This window comes from Dysidea avara, chromosome 4, assembly GCF_963678975.1.
Source record: "Dysidea avara chromosome 4, odDysAvar1.4, whole genome shotgun sequence".
NCBI lineage: Eukaryota > Metazoa > Porifera > Demospongiae > Dictyoceratida > Dysideidae > Dysidea > Dysidea avara.
This window is the reverse complement of record NC_089275.1, coordinates 29,643,601-29,667,101: the sequence shown is the minus strand read 5'-3', so window position 1 is coordinate 29,667,101 and position 23,501 is coordinate 29,643,601. Positions and strand designations below refer to the sequence as shown.

The window sequence follows — 23,501 nt, the reverse complement described above, 5'->3', positions numbered from 1 at the left end:
CCAAAAAGGTCATCAAAGATATGTTTATGTATATGTAATAGTTATAAAGCAACTGCACGGGATTTTGATGATATTTAAATCCGAAGCACGAGGGCCGCAGGGCCAAGGGCTAAAGGTGTCTATATCAGCAAAACCTGATGCAGTCGTGGTATAAGTGATATATATCACTCTAGGCACACTCACCTGATAGGTGAAAGAACTACAAAGCACTCACACTGATTTTTTTATACATCAGTATCTCACAATTGATAGTGCTTTTAATAACATGGCTTATAGCCATTACAACATTGTTCATGCATCATTATACTTTATACACAACACCAGAAAAATTTCCAATTGTGGGATCCAGTGTTTTAGTTTTAAGATTTTGTACTACATTAACCTACCAACTTCACACTTTTGGGACAGTAAGTAAGTTATTATACTAAGCTATATTAGTTAGAACTACAAGTACACAATAAAATTGGAATTTTCAACTAGAGTAGAGACCATAGCACATCAATAAAAAGTACTGAAACAAGCTGGAGTAGTGCACAATATTAAATCACAGTAAAACAAGAAGAAGTGTTTTATCCCTACTGTGCTCTTCTTATGGTATCTTGAGTGCAGTAGGGATATAACACTTATTGTTTTACTGTGATTCAATATCATGCACTACTCCAGCTTGTTTCAGTACTTTTACACAGCATTATGAACCAAGAACTGTTCAAAAAACACCCCTGCAATCAAAGTAGCCACTATGAAAAATATGGACAATATTCATTATGAAGGAAAACCGCCATGTGTTACCACCAAATCGACACATTTTGCTGTCAGCTAAGATGAATGGGACACAAAGGAGGACATTGATAAGTCCATGAAGAATGCATTGTACATACTGCGGTATGCCAAAAGGCACCTCTCAGACCAAATTTACGTCAAACAGTGAAAAAATCAAGCTCATAGCCTTAGCCTTTATCGCGTTACGCTTGTCTGAAGGCATCAGTCAGTCAGTCAGGCAGTCAGTCAGTCAGTCAGTCAGGCAGTCAGTCAGTCAGTCAGTAAAAATTTCCATTTAATAATTTTTTTAACAATTTCTGTAGCAACTTGTTGAAAGCATTTCAGGTCAATCTGAAAGCTTGTTTGGGCATATGTAATTTTACCTCACCGATACTGCCTAATCGTCGTCAGGGAAAGTTGAAAATGTGATGTTTCTCATGGGCAATTCCTACACCTTTGTGGTCCCTACTATACAGTACTCAGTTACTCAGCTACAGTATTTAAATCTAGCTGTTTTCTTTGCGTTGCTCTGTGAATCGGTGGGTAGAAAAATGCATCCACGCATTTCCCAAATAATTATTTTACTAATCAATCTTTGTTTAGTAACTGACAACTAGTCCAAACTTACGACTACACTGGGCCTAACCTAACCTGTAAACCTAAACCCACAATTACAAGCTTTGTGTCACTAAATAATGTTATAATGAGTCAAAGTATTATCATATCTTTGAACTGGTACTTTATCTACTGTAGACACAAGTTCTAACTTTGAGTATAGCTACACCTATGGAATTAATGTAAGTTTTATTTCCTCTGCTATATATATAAACTTTTAGGACTTTCTTTCCTTTTCATGTTTCAGTAAGTTTGTTCTCTAAGCTTTTGATTCTTTGGAAAACCTATTTCAGAGTGGTTTCGGGAACCCTCAGATACAGTATGTAGCCCCTTCCTTTGCACTGGTATTTTTCCCTTTCTTTGTTTGTCCATACTTCCTACAGTTGAACAAATTTTCTTACCTAACACTACTAGCTCAAATGGATCACTGACAAACTCTACACCATCAATCATTACAGAACAATTCAATATTCCTTCATCTGTTAATTCCAATTCACTGACATACACACTTTGCTCAATTTCCATATCAACAAAACATCCAGTTGAACAACTCCAACTATATTCACTGTCAGATGGAGGAGCAGGAGTCACTAAACATGTCACGTTCACATCAGATCCAACAAGATATCTAAAACTGCTATCATTTCCATTTATAAAACTACCAGGAGGATCACTTATCACACTAACTGAGTAATCTATATAATAAGATAAGGTTATTAATAATGGAGCAATATGGCTAATTACAGAGTATATAGAAATTGGGAATTGAAAATGTTAGTATGGGTTACCAGGCATTGCAGTACATGCAATGCACACATTATGGACTTGCCTTGTCCTCCTTTGTGTCTTATTTATTTTTACTGACAGCCCAAAGTGTTGATTGTTTTTACCCCGGGTTGATGGATTACCCTTGCCTACCACCCCCAGCACAAAGAATGGCACGTGCTAGACAACTGAAAAGGATAATAAAAAAGTACAGTAATGCTGCCAGCATGTTACTCAGACAAATGGGACTCCACTTTTCAAGTTAGTTGGGCCATGCAAATCATTCATATTTTCCATGGTGACAGGATTGATTGCAGAGGCACATCTCCTATTGTTCTTCATTTGTAGTGCTGCATAACAGGCTGAACAGAGCTGAAAGTGAAGCGCAATGATTTCTTCACTTTCGAGTCGGTAACTGATAGTTGGGGTGCACATTCAGACAAAAACTTTAACTTTGACACCATTCTTTCTTTTGATACAGTATGTGAAGGTTCACCAATATTACAAAAAAATCAACAAACAAGTACAGCATAAGGATAAATTAGAAATTTTAATGAGGTTTACATGCACATTTAAACCAAGTTAATATAGAAGCTATTAGTTATGCAGGCACTAATAATAGAAATGTTAGTGAGTGTTAACTGGAATTTGCACATGCACAGCATGCAACACGTGCCTCCTAGTGTGAACAGCGTGACTCGTCAGTCGGCAGACAGTGTCCTTGTACAACAACCAAACCCACCAGCATCAGATGACGGTGGTGGATAGACCAAGCAGTAACACCTGTGTGGGAGAAAGATTGGTGAAAAGTATGCTAGAGGTGAGCGAACTACTGAAACAAAAGAGGTTGCCTACACCTGCAGATATACTAGTGGACTTTAATCTCTAATTCAGTCATGGGTATAGACTGAAGTAGAGATTAAAGGTCCACTAGTATATCTCCAGGTGTAGGGGACCTCCCTGGTTTACCTACGTTTTTCTCTGTGATCCCTAAAATTCCTAATTTTCCTCCTTATACTTGTTATAGTATGTCTTGAAGGCACTACTATTATAAAAATTGCATCAAGTGGAAGGCAAATACTATATTACTACCAACCAATATCACTCAAATGGTCTGTACCTGGACACTAGATTACAATTGATGGATCTTTTGAAATTATTTCAAATGAAACAGTACTAATTAATCTATAAACTTTGTAAACTGTTAAACGCATTACTTAATAATAGGTAACTAAGTAAATTAGCTTTTAATCATTGGCTGATTAAAGCAGCACGCTTGTCTAAGATGATTACAATTGGTAGTATACAAGTATTCTTCTTACCCACAATTACTACTAGTTCATATGGACAACTGAAAAATTCTACACCATCAATCATTACAGAACAATTCAATACTCCTTCATCTGTTACTTCCAATTCACTAACATTCACACTTTGTTCAGTTTCCATATCAACAAAACATCCAGTTGAACAACTCCAACTATATTTACTGTCAGATGGGGGAGTAGGAGTCACTAAACATGTCAAGTTCACATCAGACCCAACAAGATATCCAAAACTGTTATCACTTCCATTAATAAAACTACCAGGAGGATCACTTATCACACTAACTGAATAATCTGTAGAATAAGATAAGTTTACTGTAAGATAATAGGGAAATAGATATAGCTATGTATGGTGTATGAGTAAAAATGCTAATACAAAAGGTCTTGAACATGGCTGTATCTGTGGCTATATCTGTAATGTAAACAATACACTTATTATAATAATTTGTAATTGATGTATGGATTAGATGTCTGGAATTCCAAAGAAATCAAAATAGACAAATTTTAGACTCAAGCACAAAACCTCCAGGTTTCCAGAAACATTAAAACTCCATAGAGCTGAATCTGCATTAGTAAAGATTTAAATTTGTTCATGGGTAGTTTCTGATTCAAATGCAAAAACAATAATAATAATGTTGATTTATTCCCATTGCAATGGAAACCTTAACACCTCAACCTAAATATGGATGACTTGAAACCATTATAGTTACTTTACTTTAACCCTATATTGATACATTTTAATCAAGTTTAAGAGGAACTATCATTTGGATTCCTGTGACTATTCCATGTACTAGAATATATTCATAGAGTATTTCAATGTTCATGAAAATTAAATGATTTTTACTTTGGGTCTAACTCCTAAAAGAATTAATGTTGGATTTTTATCAGTTAAACAAATTTGTTGCATTGGACTCTTCTTGTTTTGTAATTATCTGTGAGCTCCCAAATTTTGACACTATTGCAATTCTTTGGAAAATTTATAATTATCAAGACACACTGTAGCGTATCATGCATACAAAAAAAAGCTGGAGTTATATACAATGCGTATATTCACAGAAACAAAGAAAATGTGACTTTTGTGCATGCTTAGCTCCATGATACCAAAGCACATCATTTTTGTATTATTGCTGTCTACCAGGTAAAATCAAAAAGTCAAAAACAAAGCCTACAAAGGCTGTTCAAAACATAGCTATTGCTGCCTAGCAAACCAGCATTGGGATGCCCTGTACACCACTCAGGCACTTGAGCCTTGTGCAGAAAAATCCTCCTGGGGTAGGGTTAGTAACCTGCAGGTGGACTGTTCATCAGCTAAGGTAAACCACACTGCAAATTTGATTGAGTTCACTCTAGCCATTTGTCACATATGGTTCAATTTCATGGGCACCTAGATTTTTTTCTTTCCACACACTCTGTAAAAACTGTTATAAAACACAAATACCTTAGAGATGAAGAGCGTATAAAGGTGAAATGTAACCACTTTCACACCTCAGATCAATAGAGCCGCCCAGGTTATATTTGTCGTAAGTAGCACTAGCCAGGCTACATACAAAATGTAGCCAGCCTACAACTGGACAGTGATTATATAGATGTTGAGGCTGAAATCGATTGTGGGGATTGATTAATACTCACGTGACTGGGATGCACGACTTGGATATTACCATGAAAACCGCTCAGGTAAAGAGCGTTTTGTTATCCTCGCCATCCTACGAGTTGAAAAATGTTGGGCTAAGGTGAGAACGAGTGCTATAGCTTATTCACCAATCGTTTCTGCACATTTTCAAATATGGACATGCCCCCTTCACGATCTGCATGGAGTAACCACTCTACAAGCAAGCTTACCTATCTAGACCTTTAGTGAACTTCGTAATTCTTCAATAAACGATTTAATAGCACTGATTAAAACATTAAACTCATGTAACCAAAATTCTCTGTGATATTTTTAGATGTCCATTCATAACAGAATGTAACCAGAACGTACTAGCTGCTGATCCATAATTGAAAATTTTAGGAATGATATGTGACCGGATTTCACATAACAAGGCTTCCACACACACAAAATCAAACTTACGATTTTACCAGAAATGGATTGCTGGTCTAATACACTATCATATTTCACACTGTACTTCCTTCAGCACTGACAAGTCTGGTTTCTGTAGCAGCTTTCTTCCGACCCTGTCAAAGCCACGAGTGTGAGATTGGCACCATTAAATGGCCATGGCTTTGTGATAATGGTGTGTAGTGAGCTGGGACTTCACAGAGAGCTCGCCAATAGTGTTCTCAGTCAATTTGGAGTAATTTGAGGGCCATGGAGGGCCATGGAGAGCCCAAACTTGGCCTCTGGATTCCAATCGTCTTCTTACTCCATTTTATACCCGTATATTAAGACCACCGTCCACCCCCACCCTCCCACCCTATTACTACCATCTGTGATATTATTACCCGCTCGAAAAAAGCTGCTCAAAACAGGGCAAATTTTGGGTATCAGAAATGTATACACCCACTCAGTGATAGCTAGTGAACAGATGAACAATTGGTGCAAAGTTTGTTTGCACAGCTGTAGGCACTGGGAAGTTATTACACAATGATTCCTTAAAATCGCCATATCTCCTAACAAAGCTTTGTGTGTCGAAGCCTTGTTTTGTGAAATTCAGTCACATATATAATATATATCATGGCTGCACTTGTATTGGCTTGGGTGATTGATCACCCTGTACAGACTATCAGCCTGATAAGTGTTACATATTAGCTGTAACACGGGGCATTCAGGCTTTGCCTGGTATGTATTCCTTCTGCCCTCGGGCCTGCAGCCCTTGGGCAGTTGGGCATACATATCAGGCAAAACCCTCATGCCCGTGCTACAACTACATATTATCACTTAAGATACTAAGTTTGCAATGAATCTGATGCTGTGAACATTTATTCACTTAAAAAGAATATCAACATTTTATCATGGCTACAAGGTATACTGCATGGGGAACAACTTGAAATTTGGAGTGACTTAGGCTAGGCATAGTAGAAGTTCCTTTTGATGGTTGAAAAACAAACAAGTAATGATCATGTACAAAGCAAAAACCAAACAACTGTGAAATTAAAGAGTCAAGATACTATAATAGAATGTCCGCTGCAGGGTAAAAAGTACATGAAAAATATCGAAAAAACTTAGCACAGTTTGAACCGAGGACCTCCATACTGAACACCCAAATCGTTAACCACTGAGCTACTGCTATCACAGTTGTTCACCTCACTTAATCCAATGAAAATTTTAGCTGAAATCTACTTACAATAGTAGATTTCATAGAACTACTGTATCTAGACTGTTCTAGAACATTCTATGTGTGTTCCATTACAAATCATAAAAAAGTGTATCCTGTTAGGATATTGCAATAATATTAATGAATAGTCAAAACAAATTGGATATGAATTCAAACTTTTGTCCTCAATAATCATCAATATACCACTTTCACACCTCACTTCAAAGGGAAGAGAAGGTGTATAAGTGGTATAATAGCACTGCTATCGGTGCTCAGGAATGCATTAACGAGAATAGGAGGTAGCATATACAAGTTATATATACTACCTACTATTATCATTAATGCATTCCAAGCATTCTCAGAAATCATTTGATTTCTTTGATGAAACTGTGTGATCTCCTCTCCTTTAAAATAGCGACACTTCACAGGATCAATAGTGGGTTTTAATTTTTGTAAAATGATCAGTGTAAAGTGATCATGGACTCGGGGAAGAAGATAGTTCATTGTTTTACTGAACGAAGAAGGTCACAGGTTAGTTTATATTGAACATGTTGCATTCAATAGTCACGTGGCAATATCCAGACAATGGGTGTAGCGCTTAATTGATTTGGCCCCATTAGTGTTAATAGTATTCACTACTTTAGCTTATTCGTGGCTAGTAAAGTAAGTACTTCAGTGCAGTTGAATCATCTTTACATTGCTGTTTTGACACCTGGCGCGATGTCACAAACACGTAGTGACTGGGCGTGGCACTTAATTGGCTAGGCCATTATAGCGCTGTAAACATATTCACTGCTTTAGTTTATTCATGGCTAGTATAGTAAGTACTTTATAGTGCACTTAAGCTTCATTATGAGCTGTTCAGCTCGTATTTGGGCTTCCTGTGTTTAATTGCATACCCACAATCGAAGCAATCTGCATGCTCGTGACGATACACTTATGTTAGGCCTCTCAGCAGCACCTTGTCGTTGCTCTTACGACATTATCCACAATCGAAATTCACATGGTCCATATAAATACATTCGCATAGCATTCCTGCAGTTTCCATGTACGCTTGCAGGTGAGTCACCCAAGTGGAATATATTAGTTGTAACATAGGCACTTATGATTTGCCTGAAATATACACACTCGCACTCAGGCTGCGTCCTCGTGCTCGTGTGTATATTTCAGGCAAATCACTCATGCCCATGTTACTACTACTTATGTAAGTAGATAAAAAGAAATGTGGGTAAAATCAAACCTCAAAGTCAACATACACATGGATGGCTTTGGGGCTATATAGTCAGGTTCACTATGGCTTAGAGCATGAGGAATCTAAAAATCAATGTTCATATTTGCACAGATTTCTGCAAGGTCAGCATTATTAAATTTCAAAACGGTAGCTAATAAAGTAAGAAATTCCTGGTATTTCAATTTTAATTTAACATAAAAGTTCATTAATGGACTCAACGGATTCTCTGATGACATTTTTCACATCCCTATTCATTAGAGGTGATAGTTAATCATGAATAATTAGAAATTATTACAAACAGAATAGAAGAGCATCCATTATGCTGCAATAACTCAGGAATGATTTTTAGCAAAATAAATCGAGGAATATTCCAGATTAAATGGATGAGATCTATGTATAACTGGTGCAAAGTATAAGTTTGGATTCCACTGAAACAGTTCAAGCCTAAAAACAGCACAAAAGATTGAGTTACTCTAACAGAGCAGTCACATATTCCAATAAAGCAGTCAACTTTGAGTCCATATTTCTAATGTAGCAGTCACTTTTGTGAAAATCCTAGCTAGTGTACTTACGTACGTTAGGCATAAATTTCAGGAGAATAGTTAATACTAGGTTTGAAAGAATAATTGTATTTTGCATAAAATATTCTGTGCTTTAAAAGGTAACTTTGAAAATTAGCAATTGGCAACTATGATTTTACCCTGACTAGATCCAAGAGCACTTTTGCACCAGTTGGTGGCATGCATTGACACAGTTAATTGTGTCAAAGATAACTTTGCTCAAAATTTATGGGCCTACGTAACTATTATTAGAAAGCTGAGAGCATGGAGATCGGTGAAAATCTATGCTTACATTTATACAGATACCTATAATTATGTTAGTCAATTAGCAGTTTGAAAATAGCAGTCCATATGGTGAAAATTTCTCCATCTTATTTACAACAAACACTATTTCTATGTTCTCACACCCATATAGAATACATTAATAGCCTCTAAAGTGCTAAGAAACTTAATTTGGCAGATAGTTATTGCAAGAAACAAAGTGAATTGTTAAAACTGAGATGTAGGGCTATTATAGTTACGCATAGAGACATCACAGCTATATATCTATGTACATATACGTATAAGTATTAATATCTAATTATGAACCTAACAATCATCAGCACTGTTACTGTTGTCATTTTCGATGCATTAGACAGTGCGATAGTACTATATATTAGGGATCATGCAGGAGCTTCCAAGTTCAAAGTATCACCCTAAAACCAGTCTCAATTTTCCTTCATGACAACTTAGCAGCATTGGTTAGGCACAGCCAAGCTCAAAAATGTCTTCAGACTAACCCCAAACTCTTTCTATAGCATTTAAAAACATTTCTATTTAACAGAATTTTACACTGACTGACTGACTGACTGACTGACAGCCAAGTATAACTTGACATGCAGACTTGATTTTGCCAACCGCAGACATAAAATACATGTATCATGGGCTTTCCTTTGTCTAATTTGTGTTCTAGTTCTCTTTGCTGACAATGCAAGGTGTCAATTCACACTATATAGCATGATACGGATTAACTGTGGCTGTGTAAGCTTATTGCCAGTATTTTCCATAGCAATATGATTGATAGTTGAGATACTTCTCATGCTGTTCTTTGTTTACGACGCTGCATAATGGAAAAAGCATAGCTGAACATGAAGTGTAATAGCTACCTGCATTTTTGCTTCATAATAATATATGATAGTTGGGGCATGCGACCAGAATATATTTTGTCAGGTGCCCTTCTTCCTTTTGATGTAGTATATGCACGGGTTCACCAGTCATAATTATGTTACAAAAACAGTCCTACATTTAATCCCTATACTTCAGTCCAATACAGTAGTGAAAAAGAGAGGTTGCATGCCTATATGCTGCAGTGGACATTTAATCCCTAATTCAGTTGTGGTTATAGACTGAATGAAGTATAGGGATTAAATGTCCACTAGTATATATGCAGATGTATAGGCAACCTCCCTTCTTTCACTCTTCTTTCACTACTTCTTATATAGCAATTCCCTACGTTTTGATCTCTAATCCAACTTCAAAATTTTCATTTTTCCTCCTACTTGTATGTTTAAATATTCATCTGTACCACACAACCATGCAAGGCAAATTGTTGCAATAGCACTAGCATTTAAGCATGGAGCAGTTACTTGTAAGTCTGTCATTAAAAACATGTTGGCTAGATATTTTATTACTGTGCCAAATGTCTTTTTTTATTTTTGTCGTCTTCTGGATAAGAATGACTCCATCGACAATGGCAATATTTGGATTATTTAAAGATGTGTGATATGCAATCATTCTCACTGGAAAGCAAATTTTCATTGGATTAACAGTTAGGTAACAGTGGATCCTATAATTTTCAAAGATTGCGTATCAATTTTAACTTATCAATGCATGTCTCTGGTGCATAAAATTACTCTTGGTGATCAGGGTAAATCACTGTTGCCAATTGTTTATGTGAAAAGGAAACTTCCCTTTTAGGAGAGAGCTAATTCCAATTACTGTAATTTTAAAATGAGAATTCTTTCAAAATTCATCTAGTAAATACATTAGCAAAAAAATGAGCTCAAAGGTTGACTGCTTATAAGTGACTGCTTTATTAGAGTATCTAAATTTTCAGCTTTTTCTTAGGTTTGAACTTTTTTAGTAGAAGTCAAATTATACTTTGCACTAGTTATACTTTGCACCAAATAATCCAGAATATTTGTTCACTATACATTATTCCAGAATTATTGCAGTATAATAGGTGTTCTTCTATTCCCTTTGTAAAAACTTTCGGTTATTCATGATTAACTGTCTCACTTCTAATGAATAGAGGTGTAAAAATGTCACTAGGGAACTTGAGAATTTGTTGAGTTCATTTATTGAATTTTATGTCAAATTAAACTTGATTTGTTAGAATTTTCTCATTTTATTAACTGTCACTTTGAAATTAAAAATGCTGACCTTACAGGAATCTGTGCAAATGTAAACATTGATTTTCAGATTCCTCATGCTCTAAACTTTCCAAAAATGTATAGATTTGCTAATCCCCAAAACCTTTGAATGAAAGTGTATTTTTTGACATAGTGAAGCTAACTAATATAAGGAAAAATAGAAATGAAATTCATAAAAAAAAAACAGCCAAGGTGTGAAAAAGGCTGCAGCCTTTGAAAACACAGGTGAAAAGCATTGTGAAATCAAGGTGGTGGGAAAGAAATGGCTGCAATGATGTTAATGCTAATTTGACTTCACATTTTCACTCAGGTATTTGTAGGCCACACGTTTTTTCACAGTTTGGCTGGTTTTGCATGAATTATATAAATACAAATTTCTATGGGTTTCTAGAACCCCTTCCTTATATACGCCCTTGCTGTTCATACCTTTTCTTTACCAGTTAATGGTGCCTCAATACAGTTAAATATGGCATACAAATTTTCTTACCTACAACCACTACTAGCTCATATGGATCACTAAAGAATTCTACACCATCAATCATTACAAAACAATTCAATACTCCTTCATCTGTTACTTCCAATTCACTAACATTCACACTTTGCTCAATTTCCATATCAACAAAACATCCAGTTGAACAACTCCAACTATATTCACTGTCAGATGGAGGAGTAGGAGTCACTAAACATGTCAAGTTCACATCAGACCCAACAAGATATCCAAAACTGTTATCACTTCCATTAATAAAACTACCAGGAGGATCACTTATCACACTAACTGAGTAATCTGTAGAATAAGATTAGATCATTGATAATGGACCAGTACATTTACATACACAAAATCTACATCTGAGTAATAGTAAAACCACTGTACATGCGGACATTGGCAAATTCATTGTATATGTGACCAGAGTTTACAAAACTGATCCAAATTGCATGTCAGGCAAAATCAAAATTAATAAACATGCTGATTAGGCTTGAGTCTATTATGCTCCAAAATTTGCCTATTATGATTTTTGGAATTTCCTCAATTATGCTTGTTTTTATGCTTTTCGGAAATGTATTTATGCTTTTATTTTGTGTGGTTTTCTTTATGCAGAGAAATTCTTCGTAAGATAAAATGTGAATGGAGAAGTGTCACTTCAACTGCAACATACAATAATAGCAAGGAGATGTGCTCCAGAGTTTGTAGGCTAATAGAGCAGGGATCTGGGGGCACATCTATAGTTCCTCGGCAGCTATAGGCATTGTATCATAGTAGGTATTTTTATATGCTTATAATTATGTATAAAATATCATGCATGGTTTATGAATGATTCTGATCAATTTTCTGAATTGTAGCAATTGGTATTCAGAGGAGAGCAACTGCTCAGTATAATAATTATGTAACTTGCATTTGCAGCACAATGCCAAGAACACATTAGTATCCTGGGGATAATAACTCTCATTCTCTCTGTATTCTCTCTGTATTCTCTCTGTCACATGTGATGACTGTTCTATTAGAGTGTTTGACTGTTCTACTACAGAATCTCGATCTTTTTGAAATATTTTCCTGGTTTGATAATATGCTCAGTCTCACTGCAGACCTGCAAGGACTTAACTATTTTCAATGTTTACACATTCATTAGTTAGCTACTCAACACTAAATTTATTAATCATCAGAGCTTTTATCATAGCTATTGTCTTCCAATAACAACGATCATCATATCACACACTTTACTCAAAATCAGACAGTGAGATGTATTAGATAATACCAAATTCAATGATTGAAGCTCAACTAAACTGCATTGCCATGCCTTGGTACTAGTTAACTCAAACCCACAATGAAAAGTATTCGTTACATCGAGTATATTAGACTGGTAGTGCATTGTTTCTACTTGTAGTCAGAAATCATTTCACCTTTCAAAACAGGTTAGCCCTTGACTTTGTGACTGTTATAACAGAAGTTATTATACTTATTGTGGCAGAAATTTACCCCATAATGCTGCACTGAATTATGCTCTATTATTCCAGCATTATACTTTATGTTTTTCGTCCCCTATTACATATGACAAAAATTATGCTGGCATAATCAACGCAAGCCTAATGCTGTTTGATGTAGCAACACTCCTGGGCCATGTGCATTTGGCAGATTCGAGCAATATACAACCCCAGGGTGCAATCACCACTCACCATGGATTTCATACATATGTGTGTAAGCATACATAAAAATACACAAGATTATATGTGACCGGATTTCACATAACAAGGCTTCCACACACACAAAATCAAACTTACGATTTTACCAGAAATGGATTGCTGGTCTAATACACTATCATATTTCACACTGTACTTCCTTCAGCACTGGCAAGTCTGGTTTCTGTAGCAGCTTTCTTCCGACCCTGTCAAAGCCACAAGTGTGAGATTGGCACCATTAAATGGCCATGGCTTTGTGATAATGGTGTGTAGTGAGCTGGGACTTCACAGAGAGCTCGCCAATAGTGTTCTCAGTCAATTTGGAGTAATTTGAGGGCCATGGAGGGCCATGGAGAGCCCAAACTTGGCTTTTGGATTCCAATCGTCTTCTTACTTCATTTTATACCCGTATATCAAGACCACCGTCCACCCCCACCCTCCCACCCTATTACTACCACCTGTGATATTATAACCCGCTCGAAAAAAGTTGCTCAAAACAGGGCAAATTTTGGGTATCAGAAATGTATACACCCACTCAATGATAGCTAGTGAACAGATGAACAATTGGTGCAAAGTTTGTTTGCACAGCTGTAGGCACTGGGAAGTTATTACACAAAGATTCCTTAAAATCGCCATATCTCCTAACAAAGCTTTGTGCGTCGAAGCCTTGTTTTGTCAAATTCAGTCACATATAATATTTTCCTAGATATACACAACACTATTCCACAGCACCTAGCTCACAATAACATTATCCTTAAAGCCATAAAAGTGCATGCAACAACAATACCAAACAAACAAACACTCATGCAAATATCTACCACATAATACCGTACAAATGCCATAAAGTGTAAATAACAACACAAAACAAATAAACATTCATACAATTACTATCTATGCACAAGGTAATTAGCTATGAACAAGTACTTTGGAGAAAGGGCAACTGAGGAAATCATTGGAGTAGGGCGTAATAACTTTTGCACAAGCCAGACAGATAAGCATTTTGGATATGGAACAATACATAACTGGATTAACAGTTGACCATAAGCAAATAGGTCTTAGTACAAGATTGCAGCAATGCACAGTATATGCACAGCAACATACACTTGATAGTAGTAAACACTGAATAATTTTACAAGTTAAATTTAGCATGATTGATTAGGTTTTGCCATGTGAAGATAGTTAGAACTTCATCCACCCAAATCCCCTCTAGTTCCCTATCACCCCATTATAGCAATACTAACATATTAGTTGATATCGCACGCATGCACGCATACACACACACAGACACACAGACAAACAGACACACAGACATACACACACACACACACACACACACACACACACACACACACACACACACACATATAGAACGGGAAGAACAAGTACATCCAATGGGCAAATACCTTAAGCCTTAGCAATAGAAAAGGGGGGTACATAGTGAAATTGTGCACATTAGGAACATGTAACAGTTATAAATGGTGCTTGTTGCAACAGCTTGTGAGTTATGTGGAATGAAATGATAATTAAGTAACTCAAAGTAGCTCAAACAAATATCGTGGCAAGAACGTTTTTTGCAAAGGCCACAAATGTGACTGGATCTGCGAAAACCGGTCTTATAGTCCAAGACAGGAAGTTAATTTTTTTCATATTATAGGTTTGCACTGTATTTACTCTGTGCGCACATCAAGGAATGTTAACTTCAATTCATTGCATTGCGATAAATTACATCTAACACCACTAGTGGATGGCTACACAGTATCTTACTACTAGTTTTGTCCCTCAGTACTGCTCAAACTATTTGACACTGGTTTTAACACATGTTCCGGCTGAGTGGTGTGGAGAGCTCAAACGGCAGTATCTGGCTGGCCTGGCTTGGCAAGAATTATCGATTTATTGTTGGATTGCCTGAAAAACGTTTTTTCTGTTGATTTTGATATCAGCCACTAAGAAGCCAGCACAGTTCTAGCCCTGTAATCTTGTGTCTGGACTTCAGTCGAGGTTTGCCTCTGTTTTGAAGTTTAATTATCTCTTTACCAGTTAATGGTGCCTCAATATAGCTAAATACCACATACAAATTAATTTTCTTACCTAAAACTATTACTAGTTCATATGGATCACTGAAGAATTCTACACCATCAATCATTACAGAACAATTTAATACTCCTTCATCTGTTACTTCCAATTCACTGACATTCACACTTTGCTCAATTTCCATATCAACAAAACATCCAGTTGAACAACTCCAACTATATTCACTGTCAGATGGAGGAGTAGGAGTCACTAAACATGTCAAGATCACATCAGACCCAACAAGATATCCAAAACTGTTATCACTTCCATTAATAAAACTACCAGGAGGATCGCTTATCACACTAACTGAGTAATCTGTAGAATAAGATAAGATCATTTATAATGGACCAGTAGAGTTACATGTGCAATGTACACATGCAGTGGTGGATCTAGGATTTTTAAAAGGGGGTTTCTAAAGTTGGCATAGCTAAATAAGGAATTTGATGGCATTTCTCCAGAAAATGTTGAGATTTTAGAAACTCTGAGATTGACTTTAGGCTGCTTTTAGTTAGCAATTACAATAAATCCAATGCTTTAAACTGTAGCTAAATACTATAGCTAACTCAGTATAGGGCAAAGATGGTGACTATAAGCTGTAGCTTTGATTGCTCTATTAGAGTAGTTACTTGACTGCTCTATTAGAAAATCTCGATCATTGTTAATGCAGTGGGAGATGAAAAGTAAAGTGTTGCTGAGGGTTTAATAGCTATAAATAGTGTCAGTTAAGTGCAGCTGCATACATGCTACTGAAATACAGTGGTGTATATATATAGTTGTTTGATATGAAAAATTGTCAGTACAACAATGTTTATGTATTTAGACTTCCACTGGTGAAAACCCAGAAACCCATCTAGATCCGCCACTGATATGAATAATAATAGCAAAAAATACTGTACAAGCAGACATTGGAAAATACATACTATATGTGACCAGATTTTATAAAACCAAACCAAATTGCACCTCAGGCAAATTCAAATACAACCAGTGGATAGCTATACTATCGTACTACTAGTCTTGACCCTCAGTACTACTCAAACTACTTGAGGCTGGTTTTAACAGATGTTCTGTCTGAGTGGTGTGGAGAGCTCAAACGGCAGTATCTGGCTGGCCTGGCTTGGCAAGAATTATCGATTTATTGTTGGATTGCCTGAAAAACGTTTTTTCTGTTGATTTTGATATCAGCCAACTAAGAAGCCAGCACAGTTCTAGCCCTGTAATCTTGTGTCTGGACTTCAGTCGAGATTGCCTCTGTTTTGAAGTTTAATTATCTCTTTACCAGTTAATGGTGCCTCAATATAGCTAAATACCACATACAAATTAATTTTCTTACCTAAAACTACTACTAGTTCATATGGATCACTGAAGAATTCTACACCATCAATCAATACTGAACAATTCAATACTCCTTCATCTGTTACTTCCAATTCACTAACATTCACACTTTGCTCAATTTCCATATCAACAAAACATCCAGTTGAACAACTCCAACTATATTCACTGTCAGATGGAGGAGTAGGAGTCACTAAACATGTCAAGTTCACATCAGACCCAACAAGATATCCAAAACTGTTATCACTTCCATTAATAAAACTACCAGGAGGATCACTTACCACACTAACTGAATAATCTGTAGAATAAGATTATATCATTAATAGTGGACCAGTAGAGTCACATGCACAAAATCTACACATAAATAATAATAGCAAAACCACTGTACATGCAGAGGTTGGCAAATGTATACTATATTAGGCCTGAGCCTAATATGTTCAAACTTTTACCTATTATTCTTTCCAGAATTTCTCCAAAATTTCTCCTATTATTCTTTTTTTATTCTTGTATCTATCCTATTATTCCATAATAATTAGTTTCTGTAGCTATAGTCGCTTAATTCTCCAGATGCTGATATAAGTAGTTTTGCCAGAGTTAATTAAGTAATAGCTAGTCATAAATGAAGCATTCCACTTTACACATAACCATTACAACAGACTTAAAATAACTATCGGGAGTAATAAATAAAGAGTTTTCAATTATCAGTGTATTCAATCTGCAGCTATAACTACATGCTAAGTTTAGTGGATAATGATATCAAATATATTTGTTGAAAGACTTAAAGAAGATACACTGGTATAAGTTGTACAAGTTTTAGAATTGCAGATAATCATGCAGTCAAATCCCTGATATTTTCTGCAGATTATTAACATGAAACCATCTGACTGCTCTATTAGAGTATTTAAACGTTTATTAGAGTATATTGATCTTTTAAAAGCTAACGATCATTCTTAGTAGGTTAGTTCTTTCTTCTAGCTAATCAAGAAGAGGCACACCTCTTAATCCCACCGATTATTCCCGTGCATGTCCAATAATTCTAAAATTATGCACGTAACCATTCTATTATTCCGGAATTATTCTGACAAAATTAGTGACCTATTATTCTCAAAAATTATGTCAGCATATTAGGTGCAGGCCTACATTACGTGACCAGATTTTGCAAAACTGATCCAAATTGCACATCAGGCAAAATCAAATAAACATACTGATTAGGCTTGAGTCTAGTATGCTCCAAATTTTTCCTATAATGCTTTTTGGCATTTCCTCTATTTTCCGCCAATTATGCTTGTTTTCATGCATTTTAGAAATGTATTTATGCTTTTATTTTGTGTGGTTTTCTTGTGCAGAGAAATTCTTCATAGGATAAAATGTGAATGGAGAAGTGTTACTTCAACTGCAACATACAATAATAGCAAGGAGATGTGCTCCAGAGTTTGTAGGCTAATAGAGCAGGGATTTGGGGGCACATCTATAGTTCCTCAGCAGCTATAGGCATTATATCATAGTAGGAATTTTTGTATGCTTATAATTATGTATAAAATATCATGCATGGTTTATGAATGATTCTGATCAATTTTCTGAATTGTAGCAATTGGTATTCAGAGGAGAGCAACTGCTCAGTATAATAATTATGTAACTTGAATTTGCAGCACAATGCCAAGAACACATTAGTATCCTGGGGATAATAACTCTCATTCTCTCTGTATTCTCTGTCACATGCGATGACTGTTCTATTAGAGTGTTTTACTGTCTACCACAGAATCTCGATCTTTTTGAAATATTTTCCTGGTTTGATATTACGCTCAGTCTCACTGCAGACCTGCAAGGACTTAACTATTTTCAATGTTTACACATTCATTAGTTAACTGCGTAACACTAATGTAGAGAACTAGACAGTATATAAGTTAGTATTGTAATTTAGGCCTCCCTTTGATAGCATGTATTTAGGTATTGTTATGCGCATGTGTGTATGTATGTACGACGTAACGTATTAAGATGGCGAACGTGTAGACACATGGCGTGTTAGTGCTCACGGATTCATCGAACCCCGCTACGAATACGACATTAGTTGGTGCTGTGACTAGTTGCAGAAGTGTTTCGTGAAAAGCTACCCTCTTTGAACGTTCATCGCTACCGATCATCTGGATTGATCGCTCCTCCTAAACTCAGAAGTCGTGGTACCGTGGCATTCGATTTATTCGAAACGGTACCCCATAAGGCAAGCGTCCCGTAGTACTAGAGCCGTTGTTTTTTTTTGCACATTTTCTTGCAGTGTGCGCTAATTGAAATCACTTGCTCACACGATGACAGAGATCACACGCCTCAAGAATTCTAGAAAGGCCTACAAAAGCGACGTTACTAGAACACTCAAGAAGGTGGAAGAACTGATGGCCATAAAGGATATTGATGAACTCCAAATGTCATCCCTGAAGACCTTACAAGAGATTCTGGAAAAGAAGAAAGGTACCATCCACCAGTTAGACTCCCAAATCCTTGAACACACAGAACCAGATGACTTAGAAGATATGATCCTAGAAATTGAGGAAACTCAAGATCTCCTTTTAGAGAAAATTAACCAAGTTGAAACATTCATCAGTCTGCTGCATACCAGAGCTCCTCCAGTTGCGATGCCACCAGTTTCAACACTACCATCTACGACCCCGGTTGCCGTTGAGTCTACCGCTGTTGTGTCACTTCCACATGCTGTGACATCCAGTTCTAGTGCTGCAACTAACACTGCATCCACAACAGTTACAATGCATGGAACATCACCGGTGGTCACATCAGTTATACCGCCTAGTCATCCACCACCGGGTGTCCCGACAAGCACCAGTGCAGCAAACCTGCAACCTCAAGCAGCCAGCAGGCTCCCCAAACTGACACTTCCAGTATTCTCCGGTGACCCACTTTCTTGGCAGGCGTTTTGGGACTCTTTCAGTGCCGCAGTGGATACTAGTCCCACATTGGGCGCAATCCAGAAGTTTAGTTATCTCAGGGCCCAGCTCCAAGGAGACGCTGCCAGGACCATTGCTGGTCTTCCTCTTACAGAGGCCAATTACACCCACTCAGTTTCGTTACTTAAAGAACGCTTTGGTCAATCTAGCAAGATCCAGAATGCACACATGCAGGCTTTGCTAGAACTTCCTGGCCCAACCAATGAGCTGTCCAGTCTCAGATTATTCTATGATTCGGTTGAGACGCACATCAGAGGATTATCATCACTTGGGGTGTCAAAGGAATCCTATGGAACTCTTCTGGTGCCAATTGTTTTAGCCAAATTGTCAGTACCAACCCGTAAGAACTTGGCTAGAGAACACAGTAATCTGGACTGGTCCATTGACAACCTTCAAGCAGCAATACTTAAGGAGATTAGAGTGATGGAGACAGGATTTTACACCAGTGATGCACAGTCAAGTACTACCAAAGGACCATATCCTACTGCATTGTTTTATGCTGGTATTAGAGGATCACGCTTTAACCCCTCTTCTAATGGTAAGAAGAAACCACTGTGTGTATATTGTAAGGGTGACCACTCCCCAAGTATGTGTGAGGTAGTTAGTGATGTTCAGAGGCGGCTTGACATAGTTAAGAAGGGAAATTTGTGTTACAATTGTTTGGGTAACCACAAGGTGTCACTCTGTAACTCTAAATTTAGATGTAAGAATTGTAGACATAAGCACCACACTAGCCTATGTAAGCCCATCACTGAAGACCCCAAACAACCTGATAAGAGAGACAGCGAGGTGAAAGGTGCAACTTCATTAACACAGGCCAATACTCAGACACAAACCAATATGACCATGGCTCCAGTATCATATGATTCTAATAAGTCCCCACTTACCACCAATACCATCAGTCTGCTAAAGACAGCTGTTGCTCCCATTAGTGCTGAAGGCTTATGGATACAGGGTAATATCTTGTTTGACGATGGTTCCCAACGTTCTTTCATTACAGAAGAGGTGGCCATTAAGCTCAAATTGAAGCCTACTACCAGTGAACATATAGCAGTTGCACCCTTTGGTGCAGAATACACATCAGCACAACATTTGTCAGTAACCTGTGTGTATGTAGAAACTAACTCAGGGGAACGAATACCAATCACCGTTCTCATTGTCCCATTTATTGCCGCACCACTTCAAAATTCTGTGCGTGCTTCTGTCAGTACCTTTCCACATCTACAGGGACTGAAATTTGCTCACCCCATTACTAATGAAGAGAATTTTCAGATATCTGTGTTAATTGGGGCAGACTTCTATTGGACATTTGTTGAAGACAAGATAGTGAGAGGAGATGGTCCAACAGCTCAACAATCTAAGCTAGGTTACCTCTTGTCTGGACCGATACACCAAGTGATACCACATTGTGCCACAACCAATGCCTTTCATATTGCCGTGATGAACCTATCTGTTGAAGATCCTGATCCTCAGCAATTTTGGTCTTTGGAAGAAACAGGTACAGTCAAACCTGCTTTGCCGAGTACAGATAAAGATTTTCTCCACCAATATCAATCAACCAGCATCAACCAAGCTAAGGATGGCACATACACCGCCAGATTTCCCTGGAAACCAGACCACCCCTATCTTCCATCAAACTTTGCAGTGTGTGAAAGACGTACACGAAATCTAGTTTCAAGACTGACACAATCACCAGCTCTCCTACACCTATACAATGACATCATTTCAGATCAGGAGAAAAGAGGCTTCATAGAGAGACTATTGTCTGATCATCAACCTGAGCAAGTTCACTACCTCCCTCATCATCCTGTCAAAAAGGACTCTGTTACTACACCTATACGGATAGTTTTTGATGGTAGTTGCCGACAGGGGAAAGGGTCAGCAAGCCTTAATGACTGTCTACTTGTAGGTCCCCCATTTTTGAATGACTTGTGCTCCATTCTGCTTAAGTTCCGAGTACCAACATTTGCATTTGCCACAGATATTGAAAAGGCATTTCTTCATGTGAAGTTAGACAAGGCCGATATTGATTATACTCGTTTCCTGTGGCTTTCAGACATTACCAAACCAACTGGTGAACTAGCAACATACCGTTTCAAGGTTGTTCCCTTTGGAACCACAAGCTCACCCTTTATGCTTAATGCCACCCTAGACTTACATCTCAGTAAGTTTTCCTCTCCAGTGGCTAGTGACATGAAAGCAAACTTGTACGTTGATAACCTCCTTTCCGGTTGTAATTCAGAGGACAAAGTTATAGATTACTACGAGCAAGCCAGACACATTATGGGTGAAGCGAGATTCAATCTACGTTCATGGTCAACAAACAGTTGCCGTCTTCGTTCTATCATTACACAAGATAACACTAATGATCCCAACACAACTGTTAACGTGCTAGGTTTACGATGGGACACCTTGACAGACTCGATATCATTCACACCAAGGCATTTTGTTTCGCTTACTTCAACCTCACTTGTCACCAAGAGGGAGATACTACGTGACTCGGCACAGATCTACGATCCTCTAGGGCTTTTAGCACCTGTCACAGTTAAGGCTAAGATCTTGGTACAAGCCATGTGGAAACAGAAGATTGATTGGGATGAGCCACTGGATCAAGAACTAACCAAAGAGTGGTCCATCATAGCTGAAGACATCAAGGAAGCAACCACTATCACCTACCCACGGCCCTATTTTGTGCCACACCATCAACTCTCATCAGCAACGCAACTCCATGTATTTGTTGATGCAAGCCTTAGAGCATATGGAGCAGTAGTGTATCTATGACAAAGCAACTCCATTTCACTGGTGATGTCCAGATCCAGAGTCACCCCCACCAAGTCAATCACCCTCCCAAGACTGGAACTTATGGCAGCAGTTACCGGTGTGAGGCTGGCGAATTTTGTGATAACCTCAGTGATGTACAAGTTTTCTGAATTTTCCACATTTCTTTGGTCTGATAGCCAAATTGTGTTACACTGGATCCATCACCTGAAGTTATCCACACAATCCAAGCCTTTTATTGCCAATCGTATTCAGGAAATTAGAGACTCCTTTCCTGTGGAACACTGGAGTTATGTCCCAACCGCAGACAACCCGGCAGATCTTCTAACAAGAGGGTTACCCACACAACAACTACGTACATCAAGACTCTGGCTCTATGGACCTTCATGGCTACCATCAGAAACTCAATGGCCAACCTGGTCTCCCATCAATGTTCTCTCTCTCCAAACAACAGAGGCTACAGAAGCAGTATCAGATCTTGATTCCACTAGTGACATTGGACAACCCCAGAGTCATGGGATTCACTGTATCATTGACGTGTCTCGGTACAGTCAACTTTACAAGCTCCTGTCTATCACATCCTATGTCTTACGTTTCTGCAATAACCTACAACATCCTACTAACAAGAATTCTGGTCCAGTTACAGCTAAAGAACTATCTACAGCTAGATTAGTTTGGATACAGTGTTGCCAATCACAAGCATATAGTAAGGAAATCACCAACCTTAAGGAAAAGTCTGGCAAAAGATTACTATTAGTCCAACAGCTCCGCTTGTTTCTGGACAAGGATGGTTATATTAGGTGTGGCGGGAGGATTCACAATGCTCCCATAGGTGAGTTAGCCAAGTTTCCGTATCTGCTTCCAGCAAACCACATGTATACAAAGTTACTTGTCTATGCTACACATGTTAAGCTTTGTCATGCAGGTGTAAACAGTACAGTAACTGCACTGCGACAATCATACTGGATTCCGACAATAAGGCAGTGTGTGAAGAAGATACTGAGAAGGTGTGTTGTATGCATCAAGTTGATCGGAAAACCGTACAAGATTCCGGATCCTCCGCCACTACCCAAACTCCGCATTGAACAGCCAAACCCCTTTGAAGTCACAGGCGTTGACTTTACAGGTGCACTTTATGTTAAGGATGATGGAACTGAGCGAAAGGTATACATTTGTCTTTTTACCTGTGCTACCACACGTGCAGTGCATCTTGAGGTGGTCCTGGACCTTTCTCTTGAGAGTTTTATGTTGGCGTTTCGCAAGTTCACCAGTCGCAGATCA

At 37.7% G+C, this 23,501-nt stretch overlaps 2 protein-coding genes across 2 annotated transcripts in view; one reads left to right on the top strand and one right to left on the bottom strand.

Annotated features, from left to right (window-relative positions):
* The window catches only part of LOC136254643 (uncharacterized), a 217,115-nt gene that overhangs the window by 87,844 nt on the left and 105,770 nt on the right, over window positions 1-23,501 (top strand). The window lies entirely within an intron of this gene.
* LOC136254618 (uncharacterized) overlaps window positions 1-23,501 on the bottom strand; it is a 248,088-nt gene that overhangs the window by 121,381 nt on the left and 103,206 nt on the right. Inside the window, exons 21-25 of the mRNA XM_066047362.1 lie at window positions 16,490-16,786; window positions 15,178-15,474; window positions 11,405-11,701; window positions 3,462-3,758; window positions 1,776-2,069 (exon numbers count right to left, since the gene is read on the bottom strand). Coding sequence (XP_065903434.1) covers window positions 1,776-2,069; window positions 3,462-3,758; window positions 11,405-11,701; window positions 15,178-15,474; window positions 16,490-16,786 — 1,482 coding nt within the window. The remainder of the gene's footprint in view (window positions 1-1,775; window positions 2,070-3,461; window positions 3,759-11,404; window positions 11,702-15,177; window positions 15,475-16,489; window positions 16,787-23,501) is intronic.